This window comes from Pinus tabuliformis, chromosome 8 (genome assembly GCF_031772625.1).
Source record: "Pinus tabuliformis cultivar Carrire ecotype Pingquan chromosome 8, CPIR1, whole genome shotgun sequence".
NCBI lineage: Eukaryota > Viridiplantae > Streptophyta > Pinopsida > Pinales > Pinaceae > Pinus > Pinus tabuliformis.
This window is the reverse complement of record NC_142294.1, coordinates 436,816,931-436,841,464: the sequence shown is the minus strand read 5'-3', so window position 1 is coordinate 436,841,464 and position 24,534 is coordinate 436,816,931. Positions and strand designations below refer to the sequence as shown.

The 24,534-nt window shown below is 38.4% G+C and overlaps 1 protein-coding gene across 1 annotated transcript in view; it reads left to right on the top strand.

Moving 5' to 3' along the window:
• Positions 1-2,058: 2,058 nt before the first annotated feature.
• The window catches only part of LOC149235927 (protein phosphatase inhibitor 2-like), a 190,913-nt gene continuing 168,437 nt past the window's right edge, over positions 2,059-24,534 (top strand). Inside the window, exon 1 of the mRNA XM_089461480.1 lies at positions 2,059-2,241. Coding sequence (XP_089317606.1) covers positions 2,210-2,241 — 32 coding nt within the window. The 5' untranslated portion in view covers positions 2,059-2,209. The remainder of the gene's footprint in view (positions 2,242-24,534) is intronic.

Genomic DNA, 24,534 nt, shown 5'->3' with positions numbered 1-24,534 from the left:
TTTATCATTGATATATTTATTTATTTCTTACCTAATATAACTAAATTTGACCTTGCTCCTTAAGTCAACCTTTGGCCAGGTAACCGTTGGTGTCTCTGCTCTAGCTATTTAAACAGGCTAAGCTGGATCTGTTCTTCAACTTGTCCTGACAATGAACCACACTGGTTGGTTCGAAAAGCGTCGACAAAAGATTGGTTATGTGATTTTGCCGAAGATTATCTAAACAATGTTATGGATCACGGAAGTCTAAATTCCTTAATAACTTCAAGCTTACTCAACAACTTCAAAAGTATGAAGACCAATCATTAATAGTATAAATATTAGCAGAAGCTAAGCAAAACACATGGTATCATATTAATGCTATTATCACAGAGGTATGATCATCCTTTCAAATTATATTTGAGCAAGAAGAGTTGGTACAAAATGTCAAGGAAACAATTTAACAAACAAAAGTTGAGATCGAACACAGGCTAGCAGAAGCACACATAATCATCGGCATTGAACTCAAAAACCAAGGATGAGCTCGAAGAACTACAAATTTAGGATAGAACAAACACAATCACGGAGGTAAAAAGAATTCTAACAAAGAAAAATCTTATGGTACAACTAGAAAACAAGTGTAAAGAGTTAGAAAGCGCTTCCACCTTTGAGAGCTTCTAATGGCAAATTGATTCTATTAGAAACTTACCAGGACCAATTGTGCAACATAGCTACGAATAGATCTAAATTTGCCAAGCGCTTCCACCTTTGAGAGCTTCTAATGGCAAATTGATTCTATTAGAAACTTACCAGGACCAATTGTGCAACATAGCTACGAATAGATCTAAATTTGCCAAAGTAAAAGGGATAATAAGTGGGCAGGCTTTCGTTAAAGGTTTACAATATGTCTTGTTTATCCAACATGGAATTCATCACCTCTTTCTTAATAAACCAACTTTTGAAACATATACAGAGGTGGATGAAAGTTTTAGAAACATGGTAAACTTCCCTACTCCGAGTGAAAACTGATAGGATAAACTACTAGAGCTCATCGAGTAAATCAAGCAGAATTCTCGTGACCAGTGACAGAAAAAGGGAAACAAAATCTTAAATATTAGGAGTAGTGAACATAAGAGCAGAATTATAGCTATAGTCAACAACAATAATCCTCGAAGTGTGTACAAAAAATATAAAGTCCAAAATTTGCTACTATTTAATTATATTTTAAAAATATCTACATCATTTTAGTAGATATTATTTTTGTAATAAATTTTGTTTCAAGTCCGAATTTTTTTGAGATAGACTCTATAAATATTTCGTAAACAAGTAGAAGGGCTAGATTCTAGTCCAAAAGAGGTTTGTGGTTACCTCTGCATTTTCCTCCTCAACCTAGGAAAACTACTAAGTGTTAACAAGTTCCACACGTAAAACCATACTACCCTTGATTACAATTGTTTATATTCATTTTTTTTTTCAATTATTTTTCTTTTTGAAAAATGAAAAATCCCATCATAACTCAATTATTCTGACACTCACTCTTATCCACGAATATAGGTTAATTACTCATAATTATTTAAAAAAAGCTTTGCCATTTAAAATACATTATTTGTGATTAATGAAGTATAGACTTTCATTCTTACCATATACTTTTAGGCTTTCACCTATTACCCTACTTTCCCGTTTAAAAGAAACAAACTTACTTAAACTTTTATTTTGACTAATAAAAAATTAGTTTATCAATATCCTTTTCAATAATTATTAAACCTATATCTAATTAAAATAATATACTTTTATTTAACTTTAACCTCATATATAAAATCAAACACTACTCTTAATCACAATTTAATTTTATAGGTAAAAATTCAAATTTTATTTACTTTTAAATTTAATAAAATTATATAATTTAATTTAAATAATTTTTGAAATTTCGCACAATTTTTTTTGGATTTAAATTTTGAAACACACTTTACACATTTCATAACACAATAGACACAATTGGATTGAGCCACCCCATTTACCTAAAAGAAAAAAGATCACCCTGGATCTCATTTTCTTTAGTCTTTATTTCCGAATCTTATTTTCCTTTATAACCTCTTTTCACGTTCTATCCAGCGCATCGATTGGACTTGAGAAGTTGGTAGTATCGAATTGCAATTTCGACTCTTCGCATTCTCGGTAAGACGGATTTGCTCTACGCCCTCCCTAATCTGATCACAGAAGCCGACACAAAATGAAGAGGCAGAACGAACTGAAAAAAACCAGGTAGTCAACTTAACTCTGCATTTTTCCGATATACGCTGAAATTATCACCCATTTAGCGGACTTCCATTCACAATTTCTCTGTGAAATTCGACCCCATCCGGGCCTTTGTTTTAGCGCTGCCGCTAGATTGGTTGGCTGATCTTTTTAGAGACCATTTTTATGTATTGTTGATAAGGTATTGGGTTCGCATGGGGATGGATTTCATATAAAAAAAACCTTAAATGCAGGCCTTCGAAATGCAATCTAGGGTATGATATATAGTTTGAATCAAGAAAGAAGTATCAAGGCCACATTCCACTCCTTCTCACCGCCCCCGAAAAATAAAATTAATTCAGTTAAATGTCGATGCAGTGATGTAGTTTCGCATTACAATGGTGGCAAGGTTAAATCATAAGTTAGTGTAAGTTTAAGTTTTTGATTTTGACCCAGTGAAGTCCACCGCTTAAACATGACTCTATGCCTATCATATATTCACGTCCTCATCGTAGTTTGGGACGTTGGCATGTTTATGATTTTTTGTCAAATTATCTCTCTCCTCCTGTGCCTCATACGGTCAAAACCAATTAGTTTACCTTTGCTTAACCTGAAGAAAATCAATTAGTTTACCTTTGCTTAACCTGAAGAAAATGTGCGGCCTTACAAGTATGGTCATTAACTTATTGAGTGTGGCCCTACTGGTATAGTCATTAGCTTATTCAGTGCACACTACCTGTTTTTTCTTTGAGGGATTAACTTAAAATGCACGAAAATAGAGTTTAAAATCTTACTAGATCGAGGGAAAGCAAATGTATAACCAAAATTTTAGGATATACCAAGCAAAATTATACCCAAAATTTTGGGAGCATGGGACGTAGAGATTATGAGTTTCTGTTTTTGGACTTGAAAAGTTGTTTTCCTTGTTGTCTCTATCAGGTACCGGTCAAGAATATTGTAGGTGTTTGATCCGAAGTGATGATCATGAGCAATGTTATCAGACTTGAACTGGTTGACCCCCCATATTGGGAACTGGTCAGAACGGGACTGAAACCAGAAAGAAAACTGGACCAAAAAAACTGTTCAACCAAAAAAACATAAAATATTCAAATATTAAAGAAAAACATATTTATAATTTTATTCATGTGCATCTATATGAATCCAAACCATTTATACCCAAATATGCAAAAGTTCTCATTTATATAGCAAGAGTGCATATAACTAAAATAGCACTTAGTGCAGTACATCTCTGAACCAAAAATATATCAACAAAGAGGCTTTGGATGACCTCTAGTGTAAAAAAAAAAGTTCATGCTACAATAAATACCTACATATAATCAAAATCATTGCCTATCTTGGGATTCTCATCATGAATATCATCACCCTCTAGGCATTAAAATAAGATAGAAAAAACTTAACATGTCAAATCGAGATTTTATTTGAGTGATGGGTACATTTTTACTACGGTCATAACAGAGGAGTTCAACAATGAATGCCACTAACATCAAGGTACATATAGGGCTTGATGGTCTTGATTAAATGCTAGTTCCATACCCTTGTACATGATCGAATCCAACAGAAACATTGCAATCCCCCCAATCCCAAAATCTTAAAAAACGTTAGTTCGCTGGATTCTGAGTGGGATCTAAAATTTTACTTTCTCCATATGCAATCTAATGATGTTAGAACCACTCTCAAACATCTCAAAACAATTAATGGTAATGCTAAATATTTAAGTAAAATGATGAAAATGAAAGATAACGGAGAATTAATTACATAACATTAGTAGGGCTTTAGGGGAGAATTAATTAAATAGCATTAGTAGGGCCCTAGGGGAGAATTAATTAAATAGCATTAGTAGGGTCGTAGTGTTGAATATTAGGCTGCCCCACTCATAAATTATTATTATTTTTAATTTTATGTTTGGAGGGTCCTTAGTTGCATTGTATAGAACTGACCGGTTTGATACAAAATTGGATGGTTGAATGAAAAAAGGTCGGCTCAAATACCAAACTGGTCTTTTTCAGTTTCAAGCTATCAACTAGACTGGTTTTGGGGTCAGAACGACCGAACTAGTTGATTCCACCGGTTTTGATAACACTAATCATGAGACTTAGTTGAGGGAAGACGAGTGAACATATATTCATACTTTAACCTATGTTGCGCATAGACACATCACCATTAATAAACCTCTCGTACCTTGTGATCTGATGTTTTGGGGACCTAGAAATGACTTGGGATAGTTGGGGGTGTCATTGGGGATGCGAGGACTTTTAGACCATTCCTAATCCATCCTTCGCAAAAAATGGCAATGTTTAGGGTATGGTTTAGTCGTCCCTCGATCCCATCCACAGTTTAAGATTAATTTTTTTTAAACCTAAATCTAACCTTTGCCCAACTAAAATCTAACCTTGTGTGCTACTCTAAATGTAAACTCTAGCCTTGCTGCTCTCTCATTTCATTTGCCATATCTCCATTCAGCTAAATGTCCCCTTTCATTCAAAGTTGGCATTTACAGTGCACCAAACTTAGGCCAGGTTCTCTTTTCATCCACCACCTTATCCATTCGGGTTCAATTCTCCTCTCATCCACGACCTCTTTTAGTTGGTAACACACCAAACTTGTGTTGGGTTCTCCTCTCATCCGCTTCCTCTTTCTGTTCGCTTGATTTTGTCCAACACACAACGGTTAATGTTCAAACTTCATTGTCAATTTAACTTTCATAACTAACTCTAATTTTTATGTACTCTTCATTTGATTTCATAACTAAATCTCATTTATTTTTGCGATTGAAACACATCTAGTCTCCTTAAGGCTTTTCTAAGGGTATAGGATGTACATGCCCAACCCCCAAGGTAACTTTATGGAGGTGGGATATCCAAAATTCCCCTTGTTTTAACCATCTCAAACATCTTGTCTGAGCCACCATCACCTTTTGCTAGTTGATAGCTTTCCAATGATATAAATTTCATCAAATGTTGAGCTCTTGACATAAAGTTGTGGTTCTCAAAAGTTTCATTATTTATGCCTCATCAACATTTGTACCATAGACACGTGGTAGACATGTGGCATTATTGTGCCCACATGTCTCCACATCATATTGTGCCATGTCATCTAGCATGTGCCTGACACATAACAACCTTGTGCCCATGTTTCACCATCACGTTGTGCCATGTTCGTAAACTGGACACATGGTCCGCCAAGTCATATTCAGATGTGGGTTATTTCATATATTCCGTCGTTATAGAAAAAGTTGGACTTTTAGATTTCTAGATATTTGGAACATTCGCCATTTAGAAGATCCCAAAAAATTATTTAAATAAAAAGTTCGATCCAGATATTTGGATTTTCAGATATCCAGGAAAATCTATAAATCCATTTAATTTGAAAATTCGGATCCTCGAACCATTTGCTTCTAGAAATCCCATGTCAACATGACATGTCATCTATCATTTGGCCTCTACCTCTACATTGTCAAGTCTCTATGCCATGTCATCTTCATGCCACCTCAACACATTCAATCTTTCACTCTTTCGAAATTATGCAACATCCTAAAAAGTCCATTTTTCCGAAGTTTTGGATCTTAGACTCTTGATATCTACGTCATATGCCACATTGGTTGCCACATCTACTATTTTGTACTTTCGTGCCATGTCAATAGGCCATGTTAGCATGCCACATCATCCACATTGCCACATCAACATGCCATGTGAGCTTGCCACATCACCAGTGACATGTCAACAACCATGTCAGTTGCCACATCACGTGCCACGTCATATATCACATTAATGGCATGTCACACCCCGAGTTACTTGTGAGGGCTAGGGTTTGTCTTGGCTCCACATGTTCTCTCCTGCTGGCATTTTGATTCGAGATTTTCATTTTTGGGCCCATCATAGTCTTTTTGAGAAGTTCTGGATCCTAGATACGTATTCTTGTCATCAAGGTTACTTCATGCCAGGTTCCATCACTTGGATTTTCACCCCATTGGGCCATCTAGCATCCACATTTTCCTTTGAGTGCCTTTAGACAAACTTCTAGATGCTTGGATATTCAAATCTCTAGGACATCCTTAAAATCCCGCTAACAAGCTCAACACAATTTCTGGATGTTTGCGTACTTGAATATCTAGAACATCCCAATTTCTTCATTAATGCTTCTACAATGAACTTAGATGTCCAATTATCTAGATAAGTGGTATAAGCAGAACATCGACTCTCTATTGGACCTCTGCCCTTTAGCTTCTTTCTCTACTGGCACTTGATCATGGCCATTGCCATCCCATGTGACTAGGGGCTAGGGCCAAAACTCTGAGGTTTGAAATTGACAATTATTACAAGTCTTCCAATGGTGAAAATGATGCCTCCCTTGCTCAAATTCAGTTCTAAAAGGGAAATTTCTTTGCCTAGGATCCGTGTAAGGGCATTGAGGCTTTTTCTAGTCTATGGAGACATCCAAATTCCTCCCAACCCTTAGCCACAATTAAGCTTCAATCTTGGGAAAAAATCCAAATAGGCCTCTTTCCACATATTCAATTTTGCCTATCTCAGTGAACCTCTTTCATACTCTCCATTTATACATATAGGTCTTTAAGCCCAATATCATATCAGCGATAGGGCAACATCAAGGCCTATTTTCATAAGGAGCACAATCCTTCTAAGGCTTAGACACAAGAAGAACTCCGAGTCTTCTTATCCTATAATAGGGATACCCTTAAATGCTCAACCACACAACTCTCACCACAGGGAATTTCTTAGCATTCATGTTCATCAAAGGTCATACCAACCCAATCAAGCTTTTCAATAGATTTCCATCAATTCACAAGTTCATTGGTGAAACTCTTAAACACCTTATATTAGATGTTTTGTGAAGTCTCCTTCCTCAAAGTCTTCACTTTAAAATCAAGGATTTTACTTTTTCATTAAGAATTAAGAGTTACACATGATTTCAAATTTCATAACAATTTTCTTAGTTTGCTTGGACAATCTATCCTTGTTCACATATCACAATTTTCTTCCCATAGACTGGTACAGATCCATTGGATTCCTCGTTATAGAAATCATTACATAGCCAAGATATCATAACTTATAAGTAAGCATTTTTTAAAGGAATATTTTTGAATCACAAATTCATTCTTATGAGGATTACAACCAATAACCAAACATCATACAAAAGGCTTTAATTCATCTACATAGTCATGCTCAACAACCCAACATAATATCATTCATGAACCTTGAAACACATGTACACACACACACACACATATATAGTGGATGTTTGTAGCTTGGACAGGTACTTTTGCGTAGGCCGAAGTGTCTAGGTGTGTAAGAAGTTGCCCAATACACCTTAGACATTAGCAATTACTTCAGTGATTAAGTAATTTCTTTTATAAGACAAAAGTGAGTTACTCTAATGAAATGCAAAGGTTTTTGCATTAGTAAATTATTTGTATTTCAACTATTAATCTCAAGTGATGAGAGATTTAATCTTAGCCATCAATCACTTTGGAGATTAGGGTTAGGGATTTGGTCATAACTCAAGCTTATAAAAGAAAGGCTAGGCTAAGGGAGAAGATACAACTTAGATGGGTACAAGACATTAAGAGAGGCATGTCAGTGGTTTGGTGGAGAAGGACTTATACTCAAGTGTGCCGAGTTCGAGAAAGGTGCCAGGGTAGATCCAGATCAACCATGACTAGGGCTTGATTTGTTGGATTAGATCTAGATTTATTGTATGTATTTCTCTTAGTTTGGGCCATTTTCCTAGTAAGGGAGTTCGAGTAGGTTCTGATCATTTTTAATGAAGAACTGATTTGATTGGGCAGAAAATTGGTGTAATGTGTGATTGAGATTGGTTGTGCTTTTGTTGAATATTTTTGTTTACATTAAAAACGAAGATGTCTTCTTATTCAGTAGATATGAGATAGTCTGCTAGGTTAATAAATTTCCAAGTGTTGGGTTTAGAAATTTAACGTGGTATCAGAGCATAAAATTTGAAAACCATTCTCAAATATGCACACAAAAACTAGTTTCACTTTGCAGGCATGAAGTTGTATGTATTAGGGTCATACACTATGTGTAGTAGTTGAAGAAATCAAGACCGAGACATAAAATTTTTGGGTTGAAATTTGGTTGTACGACGTTGAGGTAGATAAATTCATAAATTAAAAAAAGGTGTTTGGAACCTTGGGTGGTAGTCAGTGGTTTGACAACCTGTTGACAGGCCACAATAGTTATAGTGGGTTGACAAAGGAGCTAGAATTGAGGCATGGGGAGGTCGTAGGAGCTATGCTAGAGGTTGATCAGGTCGCAGATGGATCCAAGTTGCCATAGGAAGCTGGTGTTGTTTGTAGGTGTGTGGATGTTGAACTTTTAACACGAGATGTGATTTATTTTTCTCACAAGTATTTATACCTAGAAAATAATTTTAACCCAAACTAAAATTGAAACTATGAAAATAAACACTTTGGTGTTCTCAACTTTTAACAGTAAATTTGTAGCGAAAAAAATAAATAGGAAATCACCATAACACAATAAAAATTCAACCCAATAAATCTCCCTTCACTTTATATTGAAATCTGGAAAATTTAGGGCCTAGACCCATAGAGAAATTACATAAAAAATACAACAATTTTAGAACGTGGAACATGCCTTAGGATTTTTGGCCTAAGGAAGAATTTTCCCTCCTTGAAATTGGCTATGTTGGAAGATAATTTGGCTCTTGGAAATTTCTGCTTCCACCTACAAAAATTCTGCCTCCACCTATACAGTTGGGTCCTGGGAAGATTTCGGCTCCCTTCCTCATGCAACGTTGGTTGGAAATCTCGACCTCTTCTCAAAGTCTCGACCTCTCTCCTCCAAATTGGGCCCCCTTCAAAAATTTCGATCGTCTCTCAAATTCCGCTTCAAAAAATCTATTGCACACTTTTCCTCTTTCTCCTCAGTCACTTGAGCCTCTCACTCATGAGAAAATTACTTTCTCAACAATGTAAAAGTGTGTCTTCATCCTCTCCCTTTGAAGCTTTTTATAATTTCAAATTTAGCAAAATCCCTAACCCTTAATCTTCAAAGTAATAGATGGCTAGGATTAAATCTTAATCCACTTAAATCAATGGTTGGGATAAGATCTAAGTCACTTAAATAATTAAATTATTTATCCTTAGAAATTTGCTCAATTAGCCAACATTAATTAATCAATGTGCTTTTCCTAAATTAGACTTAAGAAATAAATCCTATTAGTTGCTCCTCTCGAAGAACCACCTCAAGAGAACTTCTTCTCCTTCATGCTAGGCATAAGCCTATGAAGAAGACCTTTTGAAGCTACAAAAATCAACACTCCCTCCTAAGAAGGAAAATATTCTCCACCACTCCCAATGTATCCCTGTAGAGCACAATCTCACCCTTCATCAGGGTCTTGGTGAGAATGTTTGCTACTTGCTCATCTGTGGATATGTATAGCAACCTCATAGCACCTCTTTAGACTCTGTCTCCGATGAAATGGTACCTAATCACTATATGTTTGGACCTGTCATGAAACACTGGATTTTTTGAAAGCTTGATGCAACTTTGATTGTCGCAGTGAATCATTGTGGGTCCCATCTCAAGACCAAATAAATCTGTGAGCATTTTGCGAAGCCATATGGCCTCAAAACTTGCCAGACTCACGACCATGTACTTAGCCTCCTTGAGCTAAGTGCTATTGAGTGCTACTTCTTGCTAAACCATGAGATCATAGCTAATCCCAAGCTGAAACAACAACTTGAAGTACTCTTCTTGTTCATTACACTCCTAGCCCAATCTGAATTTGTGTAGCCTTGCAACTACAGTCCAACTCTGAGATACTTGAGTTCATACTCCACTGTACTTTTAAGTACCTAAGCACATGTTTCGCTGCCACCCAATGTATCCTCTCCACCATAAATTGGCTTAGAGTGTTCAGAACAAAACAAATATCGGGCCTAGTGTTAACTAGATACATCAAGGACCCTATCAATTGGTTGTACAATAACCAAATCACTTTTAAAAGCATTAAGCTTCTTCAAGCTGGTAATCATGGGCGTCAACATAGACCTACAATCCCCCATCTCGAATCTCTTCACGATATCAAATTTACGTACTTGCCCTGCCCAAGGAATATCTCTCTTGGTTGTTGTCACACCACTAATCCCAAAATGTAGTGCATCGTCCCGATGTTTTTCATCTCAAACTCCAAGGTAAGGTCCTCATTGCAAATCTCTATGAGCTTCTCAGATCCTGTTAGAAAGAGATCATCCACATAGAGCACAAAGATGAGTGGATCACCATCAACGAGTACATAGTACAAGTTGGAATTGACCTCACTCTTGGTGAAGCCCAAGCCAAGCAAATACCCATCAATCCTTGAGTACCATGCTTGAGGTGCCTGTTTAAGTCTGTACAATGCCTTCTTCAACATGCATACGTGGGATTCCCTCCCACGCACCTCAAAAAATCCCTGAGGCTGCTTAATATACACCTCTTCCTCAATTACCTCGTTGAGGAAGACAATTTTCACATCCATCTGATGTATACTCCACTCCATCTTTGAAGCAATGGAAATAACCACCCTGGTAGATGCATATTTGACAATAGGAGCAAAAGTCTCCTGATAGTCTACTTCCTCCTTCTAGGAGAACCCTCTAGCCACGATCCTACCTTATAGTTCTTGCCACTGCCATCTGCTACATGTTTGATCTTGTAGATCCATCGAGAAGTGATCACTGATTTCTCCTCAGGCCTCGGTACAATGTCTTAGACATGATTCTTCATGATGGAGTTGTACTCCACCATGGCATACCTCCAACCCTGCTGGCCTGCTGCCTCCTCAAACTTAGAAGGCTTAGACTCACTGATGTTGCTCATCAAGGCCATGCTATTGGAAAATATTCTCAATTGTGCTCTCTCCTTGACAGTGTTGCTAGGAGCCTCCACATGCTCCTTATCATCTCTTAATGTCTGCTCAGCCCATCTTGGCTTCCTCCTGACAGAGCTCGAAGGAATATCTCACTCCTCCTGATCAAAAGACTGTGTCCTTACTGCTAGTGTTACTGGTCTCTCCTCAATCTTCAGAGCCTATCGCTCTTGATCCTCTGCCATTGTAGGATCCGATTCATGTGACCTCCTAAAGGTCCTACTCTCCTTGAATTTAGCATCCCGACTAACTGCTAACTTCCTTTGCGCTGGAATGTAGATCTTGTAGGCCTTTGAAGTCTCACATATCCAATAAAAATGCCCTTCTTTGTAGAGGGCTCTACCTTGGTCCTCTTCTCATATGGTATGTGGACATAAATTGGACTACCAAAGATGCGAAGGTGGTTCGCCTCTAGTTTCACTCCTATGAAAGCCTCCTTAGGAGTCTTGTCCTTCAAAATCTTACGAGGACACTTGTTCTGCAAATAGATAGCCATGTTGCATGCCTCTACCCACAAGATCATAGGTAGATCTTGATCATGGATCATAGCCTTGGATGCTTCGATGATGGCCCTGTTTTTCTTCTCTACCACTCCATTTTGTTGCGGATCATATGGCATTGTTAGCTCCTTTTCAATTCTTGCTTCCTTGCACAAATTATTAAGCTCATTAGAGGTATACTCACCCCCATTTTCTGATCTGAGGACCTTAATCTTCATCTTCGTCTAGTTTTCCACAAGAGAATTAAATTCTTGAAACCAACCAAAGACCTCATCCTTGGCCTTCAGGAAGTATATCCAAGTCCTCTTGGAGAGATCGTCTATGAATATCACATAACAACAATACCCCATCATGGACTCCACTAACATAGCACCACACAAATGTTAGATTTTACCGAACCCAACACTCGATATTCGATTCCCAACAATTATTAATTGAACAATACATAACTAAGTTCCTAACCAAAAATATCTAGCGGAAGCAAAATTAATCGATCTGAATCACAGACACTAACAAATTTCTGCCTAATCGACAATTCTTCATTAATAAATTAATCACAAAACTTGGGCTCCCATCCCGGGATAATGGCCCAACTAAGAAAATACAAATTACAAAACTAATCACTAACCTCTTTGCACTCTCTTGGACCTAACACACGCTCACCGGGAAACCTCCCTCAATCATGTGCTGCTGTTGTGTTTTAGCTCCTCACTTGAGGCTCAATTTATAACTTTCCTAAGCTAAGATTGACGGTGAAAATTAGTTCGTCAAGTTAATTGAAGTTAAGTAACTTTACTTTGGTTAACTATCCTATTTGTAGCTTTCTCTACTTTAACTCAAGTACAAGTCATAAATTTACATGCACATCTCACGCATGTCACATGCAACACATTCGCATGCGTGCAATTCACTTGCACACTTTTCATGTTGCATGCAAGCTCCTAAAGAGGCAAATCAAGGTTTTTCTAGTAAAGGCACAAGACTAGAAGTACATTTTGAGCTACAAAACTCAACACTCCCTCTTAGTGAGGGAGGTACTTTTGGAAGAACCTCCTCCACTTGGATCTGTCTCCAATACCACCACGTTATCTGCTGCTGTAGTTGCTCCCTCTGAACTAGAAGACTTCCCTGCTACTTGCTTTGGAATTTGATCTGAAGACCTGTTCCTTTCAACCATGCTCCTAGGATCCTGCTCCCGAGCATCTAGCAATGTCATATCATACTGGCTGAGGCTCCTGGCAGTACCTGAAGAAACACTCTTCCTCGCCACTTGCTCCTGCTTGGCAATTGACACTGATATTGTAATCAAGATCCCCTCGGATATACCCAAAGGCTGTCCCAACAACCTACATGACTGCCCTTGTTTGATGCCAAGCACTACAGCTACATCCAAGGTCGCTCCCTCTGAATATAGCACTTGTCCATCTCGGAGCAAAACTCTATATCTAGCATCCTCCAACGCTGACATTGAGAGCACGTGTACCATCAATCTTGGAACAAATAACATCCTTGTCACCTCCAGAAATCCTCTCAACTCTAGTTGGAATCTGACACATAACTCCATTCACTACATGCATGGTACTAGTCCCACTAAACACACTGCAGTTTGAGCTTGTCTCTGAAATGCCACGGAACATTGACCTTATCCCTGTCATGTGACTGGACGCTCTACTGTCCACTAGCCATAATCCACTGTCCTCATACACAACAATACTACTGCCAGAAACACAAGCAAATAGAGTCAATCTTAGTTGATGCTGATGCAACCACCTGATCCTCCTCCTCCTTCTTGTATGGACACTGGCTCGCATAGTGACCAATCTTGTGACACACAAAACACTTCACTTTGCTCATGTCCTTCACGGAAGCAGATCCCCCATTTACCTTTACTTTACTTTTGCCTTTTATAGCAAGAGCAAAATTCTCCTCATCATCCTTACCATCATGTGGCTGGTGGCTTGGGTCGGCGGCTGGCTGGCACGACTGTTGGCCACCAACATGGCCACTCAATCCTTCTTATTTAATTTTAAAAAAAAATGCCCCCCTTATTTTTCCTTCTTTTCCATTATTTTTTTTGAACCGTTCCTTTTTATTTTTCGACTCAAAAAAAAAATCTGCCCATAAAAAAAGAAAATTCCTTGGCCAAAAAAAAATCTCGCTGCCTTAAAGAAATTTCCATTTGTATGATCCTACCCAACTTGGCTCCAACGATTCGATATGAACTCGGCACCTGTAATTCCGAGATCAATTTAGAGTTGGGGCTCTAATGTTATGTTAGATTTTACCAAACCTAGCACCCGGTATTCGATTCCCAACAATTATTAGGTGAACGAATACACAACTAAGTTCCTAAACAAAAATATTTAGTGGAAGAAAAATTTCTCGATCTGAATCACATACACATACACATATGTTTTCCCAATCAACAGTTCTTCATTAATAAATTAATCACAAAACTTACTTGGGCTCTTATCTTGGGATAATGGCCCAACTAAGAAAATACAAACTACAAAACTGATTACCAACCTCTTTGCACTCTCTTGGACCCAACACACGCTCACTGAGAAGCCTCTCTCAATCTTGTGCTGTTGTTGTGTCTTAGCTCCTCACCTTAGGCTCAATTTATAACTTTCCTAAGCTAAGATTGATAGCCAAAATTAGCTCGTCAAGTTAACTAAAGATAAGTAACTTTACTTTAGTTAACTATCCTATCTTTAGCTTTCTCTACTTTAACTCAAGTACAAGTCATAAATTTAGCTTGCTTTACATGCACATCTCATGCATGTCACATGCAACACATTCGCATGCGTGCAACTCACTTGCACACTTTGCATGTCGCATGCAAGCTCCTAAAGAGGCAAATCAAGGTCCTTCTAGTCAAGACACAAGACTAGAAGTACCTTCTGAGCTACAAAACTCAACAACAAATTTGAATGTATCAAGTCCAACACACCATTGGACCTACTTTCACTACTTGGAAATGCAGCCTTGGCATACTTGCCAAATGCACATCCCTTGCACTCTCCTTTCTCTACACTGAATTCCAGAAAACCAGTGACCATCTTCTGTAACAATGGTAGAACTCTATACTCTATAGTGCAAGTGACCCATCCTCCTGTGCTACAACTCACACAGGTTGTCACTGTCATGCACTAGGGCTCATATTGCTTGTCCTCTCATCAAGTACAAGTTACCCTACTCTCTATCTCTAATCACTTGCCTCGTGCTAACATTAGATCCCTTCGACCTGACCAATTTTGCAGGTTTCGTCCCTCCCACCCCGAATCTGGAGGCAGATTCGCATCCAGTACCGATTTGCCTTTGATCCCTCGACGACACTGTGATTTTGATTTTCGGATCCGCTATTTTGCCTTTTTTGGTGATTCACGGTAAATCAAATCCATGGGGCCTTGATCCACGTTTCGATTGGTTGGATCCGTGTTTCCAAAAAGGATCGACTGTTGATCAATCACAGATCTCGAGTGGATTCGCCGTAGAAGAAAATCTAGAAGAAGGGGGACGGTTCTGCGGACTTGTTTTTTTTTGACTTGACTTGGGTTTTCGAACTGTTATGTGAGGAATTATGCTTCCTGAACACTCCCAAAGTGCCCCTTTGATGCTCCCTAGACGCTTCCTAGATGCTTGCTAATGGTAATGTTAAATCCTTAAAGTAAAAGTGACATTTTCTTTTATCTTTCATTTTCATTCTTTTACTTAAATTCTCAACATTAACATGAAATGACTCAGGATGTTTGAGAGTGGTTCCAACCTCATTAGACTTCATATGGAAAAATTAGGATCATCATAATTCATATTGAGAAAATAGAATTTCATATCCCATTCAAAATTCAGTAGACTTAACCGTTTTCAGAATTTCAGGATCAATAGGATTGTTGCATTTCATTAGATTATATCATGTATGAGGGTATGTGTTTAACATTTAATCAAGAGCATTCAGCCCTATATGTACCCCAATGTTGGTGGTGTTGGTTGTTGAACTTCTTTGTCATGCCCTTAGCAAAGATGTACCCTTCACTCATGTCAAAATCATTAACTAGGCATGTTAAGCTTTCTCTACCATATTACAAGTCTTGGATTAGGTCGTTTGATCAAAGTTGGGCAATGTTGACTACTATCCCTAGAGAATCAAAATAGAGGCAAAGGCTAGACAAGAGGAGAGGAATCTGGATTCTAGATGGTTGATGCTTAAATAATTAATCATTGATGTACAATGGATGCCATATCTATCTTGATTTATGTACAAATATGCATGCTTTTATATCTTCTACAATTAAGTTGGTATTTTGGATGTTTTTTTTTGAATATTAATGCGAAAAAAATGTATATATAATAGATGTTTCGAGACGCTTCGCTTCCTAGATTTTTGGAAAATGGCACTTCAGATGCTTTGCTTCCAAAAAAAATGTCCTTGCTTCATCCCCGCCTTATGCAACATTGGGCCTGACAAGTACCTATCCACTTGTCAAGTTGGCCTCAAAACCCTTGTCCTTCATAGTCGAGATCGAGAGTAAGTTCTTCTCAAGCCCTGGTACTTATAACATTCACCCTCATAGAACTCCCCGAATCTAATTGGAATTGTATGCTGCCCACACCTTCTACTGAATGCTTGGAATTATCACCAAGCTCCACATGTAGGTCTCTGTGCTCCTTTGCCATACCGGTGAAGAAATCTTGAGATCCTGTCATGTGACGAGATGCTCCACTGTTCAGAACCACACGCCATGTGTAATGGTGCTAGAAAGACAACGCACTGATGAAAATCTCTTCTCAAACTTGGTGGCCAACTCATCCATCCGTGCAGATGCAACAACATATCCTTTCCCTTGCCCTTCTTCTTGTTTGGACATTAACCTTCATAGTGTCCATATTTGTGACATGCAAAGCACTTGACTTTGCTCATGTCCTTCTTCATATTAGTTTATGAAAATGCTCCTCCACTTGTTTTCTGTTTGGCCTTCGCCTTGCCCTTTTTTGCTTGCCCAACAAGTACAAGGTTCTCCTTGTCCCCATTCGTATGCTGTCCACCAAATAATGACTCCTCCCAAATTTCCTTTTGAGTGAAGTCATTCCATAATCTGTTCCAACTAGGAAGTTTGTCACATGCTATTATCCCTATCACAAAGGTAGCCCATTGTTTCAAAAACCCACTCAACGTTATTTTAACAAGCTCATCCTCTGGCACAACTTCCTCAATAGGTGCAAGCTCATCTTGAACTTGCTGAATCCTAGTGAGGTATGTTGCTACTTTGTTTGTGTTGAGAAATCTAGGGCATAGTAATTATGTGATTCTCTTCTATTAGTAACTGCTTGTGAGTGCTTTTTACTTCTTTAGATTAGGATCTTCTTTTACTTAAGTTATTAGTGTTCTTCTTCATCAAACAATGACCAATGCATAAACCATAAAGCGACAAGAGACACAAAATATATGCTATCAACCAGGACCAAAACCTCTCACTCTTTGAGAGGAAAACTTGAAACAAATTATTCTCCTTATAGAGATTCCAATTGACGAATACTAAGAGCAAGACCCTTGACCTATTAGACCTCTCCAAGACCAAGACACCAAGCTTCTTATCTTGCCTTCTTGAATCAACGATGGTCAATTGCTTGCTCCTTCCTTCTACTTTGTCTTCCTTTCAGATCTAGGCTTCCTTTCCTCTGTTTTCAGGCTTGCAACATTTCGGCCCTAAATCAGAACCCTTGCATGTGTAGATAACAGTCCTTGATCTCCTTTGCTTGAGGTGGAGGATACTTCTTTGGCAACTTGGCCTTCCTTGTGACTTCAAACTGGTTGCCTTTGAAACTCGGCCTTACTGTAGCAGATGATTACTTCTTCCTTGCACATGTGACAACTACAACACCCAAAAACAGACCCAAGACTTCATTTTCCCTTTGCTGATCCTTAGCCCCCTTCTTTGATCACCTTCGCATTGTTTTTCTGTACCTCACACTTCAGACTTGATCACTGAAAATCCTGTGTCTAAATGAAATTCAGACGACCCTATTTATAGTGGTTTGCCTCTATAATAAGCCGACTTGGATAGGATGAGCCGACATGACTATTTGGAGGAGTTAATTAATTTCATTTGAAGCCGACTTGAAGAGGGATGCTTGTGCTTGGTCTTGGAGGGCTACTTGACATTTCTATTGACTCATACATAAGTGTAATATGCCCAAGAAGGGTCCTTCATACATGACATAGACTCAAATTGACTTTTATGACTAGATGACAAATCCTAAAGGCTCACAATGGGAGCCATCACTAAAATAAAATTCCTTGCTCATGAAACCCATGAGACAAGCACTACAATAATAATTTTATTTTTCTTCTTTCATCAATCACATAAAATCACAATTACACATGTCATTATGAAGACCAAACCTAGTTACATTTTTCAACACTCCCTCTTAACTAGTGAGGTATTCATAATGGTACTTGGTCATTCTCAATCTGAAGAATTCCTCATAAGAAGAGTCAGATTGGTAACCCATCTATATAGCATCATATCAACTTGCATTGTCACATAGCAAGGCATTGACTAACAACTCCATCTCTCCATGAGATTCGAGCACAATGCTGGCGAGACCAATGATGTATAGACACCCTCATCATTGTCTCTCTCGGAACATACCCCACCCGGGTTTCTCAGGGTGTGTTCCACCAGGACTATTCTTATCTTGGATTCCCAATCCTCAAAGAATATCGGTCCTCAACAACTACTCTTATATTGGATGCCCTAATACATCCTCAAAGAGCATCGGAGGCCAGATGCTTACCCAATCCTCCATTTTGTCTTCCCAAGTGAAGACAAGAATGATGTGTCTATCTCTCCCTCTTAATTAGGGAGGAAATATCTATTCCGATAAAGGAATGTATTCATTTCTACAAAAGGAATGTACCTAAGCTCCCTCTTGGCTTAGGAATTTCCAAGTTTCTTCCAAGCAAGAAACTTGTTTCCAGGCTCCTTCTTAGTTAGGGACCTATAGCAGCTCCTCTGGTGGAGATAATGGGACAACCAACTGCTTGAAGAACTCCTCCTCACGACGTCATGAACTTCTTTTCATTATCTAGAAGTTTTCACGTTTGGGACTTCTACATAGGGCACCGACCATCCATCACTTTCATCCATGAGTCAGCCATGTCATCATCGAAAAGTGATCCATCAGTCCATATCTGGCCTTCCTTCATGCCATGCTGCTTTCTTCATGCCATGTTTACTTAAGGATATTTCTTCCTACTACATGTGCATCGGTGGTGGAAGATATCCATAGATTTTCCCTCGACAACCCTGCATAAACCCATCTAGATACTTGTTCAAAAATAAAGGAATGAACATTAAAATCAACATTACCTTTGTGATGGTCTTTCATCATGACATTTTCTAGTTTGCATCAACATCCTGCATATGTATCGACACATCTCCCAAAGATATATACTGTCAAGGGTCTCTTTCCTTTTCAGACTCCATCAGAGTCTTCATATCTTCCATGGAGATAGCCTAGTCAAATCTTCTCGGTCTTTCAGATGTTGATTTCTTTTACCATGGTTGCATATTCCATGATCTCTTCCTTCCTTTCTTCGCACATTGCATTCGTAGGAGCTTTCAATCAAAGTTCCTCAATTGTAGTCAACCACCTCATACTTCATGAGGACATATTATGTTGATTTCATCTAGTGAATGTGTGACCCATGCATTCTTGCATTACTTTGAGGGAGGAGATCCTTTCTTTTGACCATCCTCTCATGATAGAGCATTGATCCATGTTACCTACAACCATATGACATGATTTCCACAATATCAAATGTAAGCATACATACCTCATTTTTCCTTTGGGTCATTTAGAGTTCTTGCAACAACTTCCTTGATTGAAAGAGCTTCAATCCCTTGATCTGCTTCACTTTTATGTCATCATCATCCCATGAATTCCACAAGATTGGAGTTCTTGATGAAACACTTTCTTCTCCTCATGATCGGTGAACCTTTTAATGAAGATTCCATCAAAGAATCTTGAGGATCTAAAGTATCCCCATCAGCAAATGTTTCCTTTTGTCAGATGTATGATGAACCTTGTACTAGATGACCTTGCCACTTATGTTTCCAATGAGATTCCCAAGAGCTATATCCTTGACTTCCATAGATTCTAACCATCTTTCATGCTTCTCTATGATGATGTCCTCAGAGCTTTCTTTCAATGCTTCTATGATGCCTTGATGCATCCCATTTAGTGAATTATGATAGCCATATCTTACAACAAAAAACTTAGGAATTTGAAAAGAACTTAGGTGAGGAAGACTATCTTAGTCATAGTAGAGATCTCTTACTTCCTCTATCTTGGACTTCTTCTTTTCAGCTTCCTCCACTTCTTCAGTGATATGAGCTTCTTCTCTTCTTCTTTTGTTATTGTCCTTCTTGATCTTAGGACAATCTCTTTTGTAGTGTCCATATTCTTGACACGCATAGCATTGGATTTTAGCCATGTTCTTTTTCTTTTTCTGAGGACCAAACTTTCCAAATTGTCCCTTTCTTCTTGTCATTGCAGCATAAGCTTGATTTTGCTCACCTGCTCCCACATCAGATTTGGCCTTTAGTCTAGATTCTTCAATCTTGCATAGTGACCATAGATCTTGGAATGGAGTAGCTTTTTTCTTCCCATAAATACTTGAAGTAAAGTTACCCACTCCCCCGGTAGTGCATTTAATACAACTGTAGTTATTTCACTATCAGACATGACTTCTCCCAGATCTTGTAGTTGATCCCAGATCTTAGATATCCTCATAAAGTATGAGGCTATTCCATCTTCCCTAGACATCTTTAGCTTGTAGAGTGCTTGCCTTAATGAGATGACTTCTCCAACAATGCTTATGGAATACAACTCTACCAATTTGTTATAGATGTCTTTTGAAGTTTCGAGTTTAGATCCATATGGGATGAGGGGATCTTTGATGGATTCAATGAGAATCCTTTGAGCCCTAATTTCCCCTTTCATTTGCAAGTTCTTGAGCATCTTCTTCTTCTAGTTTGGTGATAGATCCTTTGACATAATCCATGACCTCATTTTCAATGAGATTTAGATCTGTCATTTTCTTCCATGCAAGATAGTTTGAAGCCCCAACCAATTCGTTGCTTTCCTTGCGAAAAGAAATTTTGACAGATTTAGATAAGGTCATATACTTACTTGATAGGATGCCCCTTTCTCCTTGCTGCTTTCTTGATGTTGATAATGATATAGAGAGTAGAAAAATCTCCTTGATGAAGGTAGTTTTCTGCAAGAGTGATCCTTGATCCCACACAGAGTGAGATCTCTTTGGATCCTTTGATGAAGATCAATGATGACTTCTTGGCGATGTCTTTAATGGTAAGTACCTTGATTCATAGATCTCTTCAACTTGGAATTCTTTTCTTGATGATGATCCCAAGACTTATTTGTAGACTCCTTCTTCAATCTAGGGTTATAATGCTTCCTTTGTAGATCTTGTCTTAAAGATGATCTTTGCTTTGATGCCTTCTTCAAGATTTGATCTTTGAGTGTCCCTTGATAAGATGCCCTTCCTTGACTTTGTCACCTTAGCTCTGATACCATGTTGAGAAATCTAGGGCATAGTAATTATGTGATTTCTCTTCTATTAGTAACTGCTTGTGAGTGCTTTTTACTTCTTTAGATTAGGATCTTCTTTTACTTAAGTTATTAGTGTTCTTCTTCATCAAACAACTACCAATGCATAAACCATAAAGAGACAAGAGACACAAAATATAGGCTATCATCCAGGGCCAAAACCTCTCACTCTTTGAGAGGAAAACCCGAAACAAATTCTTCTTCTTATAGAGATTCCAATTGACGAATACCAAAACCAAGATCCTTGACCTATTATACCTCTCCAAGACCAAGACACCAAGCTTCCTATCTTGCCCTCTTGAATCAATGATGGTCAAATGTCTGCTCCTTCCTTCTACTTTGTCTTCCTTTCAAATCTAGGTTTCCTTTCCTCTGTTTGGACAATTGTTAGAAATCGACATTTGATAAATGTTCTTGGTGTTTTTGCTAGTGGTGTAGTGTTTCTTGCAAGTCATGACTCCTTCTCCATCATTGTTTCTTCTCGAAACATTGCAGATTTCCTATTGAAAACAATTAATGATGTTGGTTATAATAATGTGGTTCAAGTGATCACTGATAATGCAACAAATTGAAAGGGAGCAGGAAAAATTATTGAGCAGACTCATCCATGCTAGCTTTTGTAGCATCAGATGGTGTTCTAGTCTCGAAACATTGTGGAGAGGCTAAAACACAGGAGTTTTCCAAAACTCAGAAATCTTTTCTGGAAATTCCACTTAGAGATGGCTCAATTAAATTAATTGATCGATATTAAAAAAATGCCTAAGTCGAACTTAGGGAAATTGATTAATTAATAGCAATTAATTGAGAAATGTGAGAATTCGCTAGAAACTCACACGAATCGACTTGGAGATGATCTTAGCCATCGATTAAGCTTTAATCTTGGCTGTTGGAGTCCCAACTGGAGATTATAAGAGGAGGTCGATGGGTAGATGGAGAAACACAATTGGAGAGCGAGTTTCCTTGGGTAGTTCGATTTTCCAGAGAGTAACATTCTACTGTAAGAGTTTGAGCCAGAGAGGGGATGCAGGGATAGAGAGGGGCAAAGACAGTGAGTCTGAAAGAAGTTTTCCAGTTTCGGAGAGTCAATTTCAGGAGGGTCGAGTTTGCTCAATGAGGTTGCGTAGAAGCTTCAGAGGTAGAGTTCGATTTGGCCAAAAAAAGGGTTGATTCAGTTGCCAGAGGCTGGGAGAATTTCCGGAGGTGCCAATGAGTCATTCTCAGAGGTTGAGTTGGGCAGATGACTTGACCAGTTGCAGCTTCCAGGCAGAGCGTTTGAGGGCCTACGCAGGGTTGACGCAAAGGTTGACACAGGGGTTTCGTAGAGCCCAGTTGGTGCAAGTTTTGGAGCTAGATCAGTGTCGGGTGAGACAAAATTTGTCTCCCTAATTTTGGCCAGTTTATCTTGTAGAGGATTTCCAGTTTGGGTATCCAGTTGTACTCAAAATTTCTCACTGCCACATAATAATAAAACCCTCAACTGTTGCATTGGTTTTCCCACATTGGGTTTTTCTAGGGACATTTGTCCAAAAATATTTGTGTCAATTTTTATGTGTGTGTGCTAGCATATTTCTTAGTTCCTATTTTTGTTTTCGCAATATTTTATTTGGTGAAGAAATTGCAGTGTGAATAATTCGATATTTTACCATAAACAAAATACTCTGCATAATTAATTTTTCAGTTAGAAGAATTATTTCTAGTTGTTTCATTTCAAGGAATTTTCACAATCCACACATCTTTTGGTCCGGGTGCATGGTGCACACATTGAACCTTTTGATGCATGATATTGTGAAGAATAAAGAATGTGGATGGATTAATCAACTATACAAGAGAGTGAAGCAACTCATTAAATATGTCAGAGGGCATACAAGGGTCAATTACTTTTATGGCACTCACTCCAAGTTGCAATTGCTTAAGCTTTAAAAAACTAGATTTGTAAGCTATTAGCTCACCTTTAGGTGCCTATTGAAGGCGAGACAAGCTTTAAGTGCTATGTTGATGTGTGATTCATGGGATGAAATGATCACTAATAGAGATGATGCTAATGTGGTGAAGGACATTGTTCTTGAATTTAATTTTGGTCATAGGTTAAATATGTTTTGCAATTCACTAAGCCAATTTATTACATGATCAAGTTGGCAGATTCAGATTGACCAACAATTGGGGAGCTGTATGAGTAGATGGATAGCATGTTGGGGCAGATTAAAGGCATTGTTGAGCCTAGAGATATCACCTTGTACAATTATATTCGTGTAGAGGTGGAAAAATGATGGGAAATGTTAAACATTCCATTGCATGCCTTAGCATATGTTCTTACACCTAAATACTATCATGTATCATGGCTTTCAATGCTAGCACCTGGTGGGGGGACCAAGAGAAAACCACACCAAGATGTATATGTTTTGGTGGTTATATGAAAGCATTGGATAAATTAGCCTCTGATGAGGATGAGTGTGACACCTTACAGAAACAATTGAGCCACTATACCCTTGCCATTGGTGCATTTAGGACCAATCATGTGGTTAGAGATCGAGGGCATTTGTCTTCTCTTGAGTGGTGGAACATGCATGGCAGTGCTACTCCACATCTACAATGTTTGGCAATACGGGTGCTCTCACAGGTGGTGAACACTTCTTCTGCAGAGAGGTGTTGGAGCACCTATAGTTTCATCCATAGTGTCAAAAGAAACAAGTTAAATGTAAATTAGGCAGAGAGCTTGGTTTATGTTCATTACAACTTGCGATTGTTGTCCCATTACTATGAGGAGGCAAAGACAAATAAAGACTTGAAGGTTTGGGACAAAAATCTAGAGGAGGACAATTTGGAGGATGGAGTGTTGTATTTAGAGCAATTGGAGGATGCTCTTATCCAGGATGATGATGATCGTGTTGAGATGCCATCCCCATCCAATGCCATGTTCCCCATGTTCCAGTGTTCAACGACAACAGGGGGGCTTCATCTTCAGTTCCACGGCCACCACTTTCTTTGCTGCCACTACGTGGAGGCTCACGTAGTGGTCATGGTGGTGTAAGGAAAAGAGGTTAGTAGATAGATTCACAGTTCACTACCTTTTTATCATAGTCTAGAGATGATAGATCAGAGTCTTAGACATTAGTGTTGTGAATTTGAACTTTTCAGTCTTCCTAGTTCAGTGTGCAGTTGGTGGTGGCTAGGTGGACTAGTTTGTAAACATTACTATTCGGTCATGTCGACAATTACTAACTTGCTAGATAAGTTATTTGAATGCTTTATCTTCTAA